General features: G+C 47.3%; 1 protein-coding gene across 1 annotated transcript in view; it reads right to left on the bottom strand.

The window, feature by feature from the left end:
• MBP (myelin basic protein) overlaps window positions 1-3,154 on the bottom strand; it is a 73,490-nt gene extending 70,336 nt beyond the window's left edge. Inside the window, exon 1 of the mRNA XM_006761904.2 lies at window positions 3,110-3,154. Coding sequence (XP_006761967.2) covers window positions 3,110-3,139 — 30 coding nt within the window. The 5' untranslated portion in view covers window positions 3,140-3,154. The remainder of the gene's footprint in view (window positions 1-3,109) is intronic.
• Between the last annotated feature and the right edge of the window lie 964 nt (window positions 3,155-4,118).

Here is a 4,118-nt window from a genome sequence, read left to right as displayed (position 1 = left end):
GGGCAAAACCGGCTCTCCAACATCCCCCAAGGGGTCCCGGATTGTGAGAGGGCACAGGCCAGGCTGAGGGACCCCACTGGTGCATGATCGGGGCTGGGGAACGACCACGAGAGGGCTCCAGGGCATGTCCAGCCCATCTCGCCCAGTCCCAATCAGCCGGACTTCAGCAGCAAGCTAACCTACCAGTTTGAGTGTCTTCCCCCTGGTGGTCAGTGCACATCATAGTAATTGGTCGAATGGTTGGAGGGACAATTAACATTTTGGCCTTTTATATATATACTAGAGGCCCAGTGCACGAATTCATGCATGGGTGGGGTCAATTGGGGGTGGGGCCGGCTTTGGGGAGGAGCCCAAGCAGTTGGCCAGCTGGCCCCACCCCTGATCAGGGTGAGGAGGCTGATTAGGGCAGGGCTGGCCACCCCCTGGTTGAACTCCTGGTCAAGGGGACAATTTGCATATTAACCTTTTATTATATAGGAAGATGTATATTTTTTCCAAGAAATAAGCATACCATATTTATTCATTAGCAATGTGATGTTTCCCATTCAACATTGTTACTTTGAACTTGAGCTATGTGGATACCTAAAGTTCTAGGTAATTTAGTTTAACTCCTATGACTAGTCATAGTATATATCCATAACCTTACTCATGGGCCATTTGTCTGTTTCTCTCTCTTTTTTAGTATCAAAATCTTTATTCATTAAAATATGTAGGCATAGCTAAGGGAGTGCTGAGAGGGAAATTTATAGCACTAAATGATTATATCAGAGAAGAGAAAAAGTCTCAAATTGATAATCTAAGTTCTAACTTAAGAAATTAAGAAAGAAAAGTTAAATATACCAAAGACAGTAGAAAGAAAGAAATAACGAAGATAAGCATAGAAACCAATGAAAATGAAAACAGAGAAAAATCAATGAAATAAAAAGCTAGTTCTTAGAGAAAAAAATCAATAAAATTGATCATTCTCCAGCAGAACTGACACAAAAAAAGAAGACACAAAAATCACCTCTATCTAGAATGAAACAGAGGCTCTTATTATAGATCCTGTGGCTGTTAGAAGAATAAATAAGGGGTTCTCTGAGCAAAGATGCACCCATGAATGGTGTGGGTGGTGGTCCATTTGTACCAGGGAATACTACTCAGCAATGAAAAATAATGAGCTATAGATACACTCAAGAGAATTGTGTTTAATGAAAACAAGCCAATATAAAAAGGTTTCACTTGGATAGAATTCTCGAAATGATGAAATTATGGAAAATGGGGAACCAGATCAGTGCACGCCAAGGGCTCAGGGAGGGAGAAGAGGGAAGATGGCTGTGGGTTTAAAGGACCATGTGAGGGACCCTGTGATGAAACTGTCATATGTGACTGCGATGGTCACACAATTCCACATGTGATAAAATTACACAGAACTTCGAGCACACACACACACACACCCCGGCATGCACGCTGGTGAAACCTGAGACCTCAGTACGGTTGACAGATTGTATCAGTGTTCATTTCCTGATTGTGATATTGTTCTATGGTTTTGCATGATGTCACGAAAAATATATGGATCTCTCTGTATGATTTCTTACAATTATCTCAAAATAAAAAGTTTTTAGAAAAGGCTTCCATGAGCAGCCTGTGTATGTACGTCACACACAGAGACCAGATTCTCCCCAATGAGACCCCAGGGTCATAGGGGGTAACCATCATTTCTGGCCATAGGACACATCCATCTCCAACTGTTCCAGATCCTTCTCTAAACTGTCTGTTCTTTTTACCCTCCTACTCATAACAATGTGAGTCAGAATTCAACATTGTTTCCCAGGACAATGGATATGAAAAATTTTCCCATTGATGTGATTTTCAATTCCCTGATAACTTGTGGATAAAACACCTCATATTTTATTAGCCTGGCTGGGTTTTCTCCTCCAGGCTGGCCTGTCCTCTCACATCTTTTTCCATTGCGTGGCTTGTTTTATGTTACCGAGTTTTAGAATTTTTTATATATCCCAGAGACCCCACCCACATCTGTTCGTCCCCGTCCTCTGATTATCTGGTTTTTATAATAGAGCCTCACACCTACTTGGTGGTGGTCACAGAATCCAGGGTAAAATAACACACAGATCCACATTTTTGAATTTTTAACAATGACCGAGCCTGGGACATTCCTAATGGCTTCAGAATATGAGTTACCTGGCTGGAGCGTGAGGGCGATTCTGCAGAGGCAGCTTCGGCGCACACTGAGAGCTCCAGCCTCCCTCCCTTCTGGTCACCTCCCCAGCCCGGTTCTTGCAATAAGTCACTGATATGCATCTCCTCCTGGGTCTGTGACTCTGGTCCAGCTGGACCACCACACACTCGGGCGGAGATTGGGAGTCTGCTCAGGAGAAAGGACCAGCTGTTGTTGGCTCTCTGCGTGGCTGGAGCACAGGGCATCCTGGTGCCTTCTCTGTGGTGTAAAAGCATCTCCAAGCCCCCAAACTCAGCTGGTTTCAGCTTCCTTCAGGGTCTCTTTTGGACCAACAGAAGCATCTTACTGCTGGATGACTACTTAATAGAAATTACACTAAGTCATTTGATTACTTTCTTCCCTCGGGAATGACAACTGAGGAAGACAAGGACAGGATGACTAACAAAGACACGTGCAGCACCATTACAGTCATATCATCCTGAAGAGGAAGCATGGTTTTGGGCGTGGTTACTCACTCATGGTGGAATTTTAAGAAGGAGAAGAGGAAGCCAGCTCTGTGAGGTTCCCGAGCTGTCCTATTCACCACGCCTGCGCAGGGCGTCAACCCAGGCTGGTGACGGACTCCTGGACCTGAGCCCCGGTGCCCTGGTGTCTCTGTGCCTTGCTTGGTTTACTCATCAGCAGAAACCAGGCTCTAGGAGAGTCCCTATATCAGAGGAGAGCATCCCAGGGCAGTCATGACTGTGAGGAGGTGGTCTGCGGCTCTCAGAGGAGCCTGCGCAGTAAGTGCTGCCTGGATACCTGGGTAGAAAGGCAGCCAGACAGTTGCTAACTTTGTCAGATTTTTAAAGAATCTAGAGAGAAAGGAAAAAGCAAACGAAATAACCTTCAACGAATAGTTAAAAATCCAGACAGAAACAGGGCATGTACCAGACAGGTTTTCCAGCTCCGTGTCCTCATGGACCCACCCGACGTTCAAAACCACAACGGGGCATTACAAGCCAAATCACAGAGCAGGAAACTTGCCTCACGTGTCCTCACCTTTGGGCAGAAAGGTGATGCTTTAGAAAGATTTTCTAAGTGGATTTGAACCAAATAGCTTTTGCTTAACCCCAAGTTAATGAAAGTAGTTGTTTCAGAACTTGGACGTTACTGTTAACCACATTTTACAATACTTTTTAGCTGGAGTCTCTCCCTGCAGGTTTTGTTTGCCGCACTTAAAATAAAACTGCTGATGGGCACTGTTCCTTGGCTGGTAGAAACACAGCTCTTAGGCTGCGGCCTCCTCCTGGGTCCTTTGGCCCATCCTTGGGGAAGAGCTGCCCTTGCCAGCTCCCCGGCTCTGCATACCTGGGCCCAGTCGCTCCCAGGTGGCTGCCAGGGAGCCTGGGTGCAGGACTGAGCGGATCAGGGATGAGGGTGGCCCTGGACTTTGGGCTACTGTTCTGTACAAGTCTTCCTGACTTTGGCAGGCTATAATCTTCTCCCCAAACCACAGGTTTTAAATAGCGGGACCCATAAAGTTCCCTTCTTTTGAAACACAGTGTGGGTGTTGGCTGCCAGTACAGCCCCTTAACTCCCCCACCCCCCACCCCCAGCTGTCCCAGTGGCTTCCGTGGGTGCCGAGATCAAGGGAACACATGGTGTTGATTCTCATGTCTTGCAACTGCGAAACAGAGAACCAGGAACTGGAGCGCACCCATTTCCTGCCAGTGTCCTACCAAGATCTCCAAAGAAACCGAACCCTTTTCACCAACCCCACCGCTCCCTTGGAAGCCGAAGAAAGTAGACCCTCAGGGACACTAGGCGCTGCCCCCAGCATCCCACCACCTAGAGCCACCTGGGCTCAGGGATGACTGCAGACACACCACCCTCGGGGCGCCCCTCCTGGCCTGTGGGGCTCAGTGAGGCTTCCGGCCCAGGAGGGCCCGCTCCAGCA

Source organism: Myotis davidii, unplaced genomic scaffold (genome assembly GCF_000327345.1).
Source record: "Myotis davidii unplaced genomic scaffold, ASM32734v1 scaffold96, whole genome shotgun sequence".
Classification (NCBI taxonomy): Eukaryota; Metazoa; Chordata; class Mammalia; order Chiroptera; family Vespertilionidae; genus Myotis; species Myotis davidii.
Note: the sequence above shows the minus strand (reverse complement) of the source record. Positions and strands in the feature narration are given on the sequence as shown.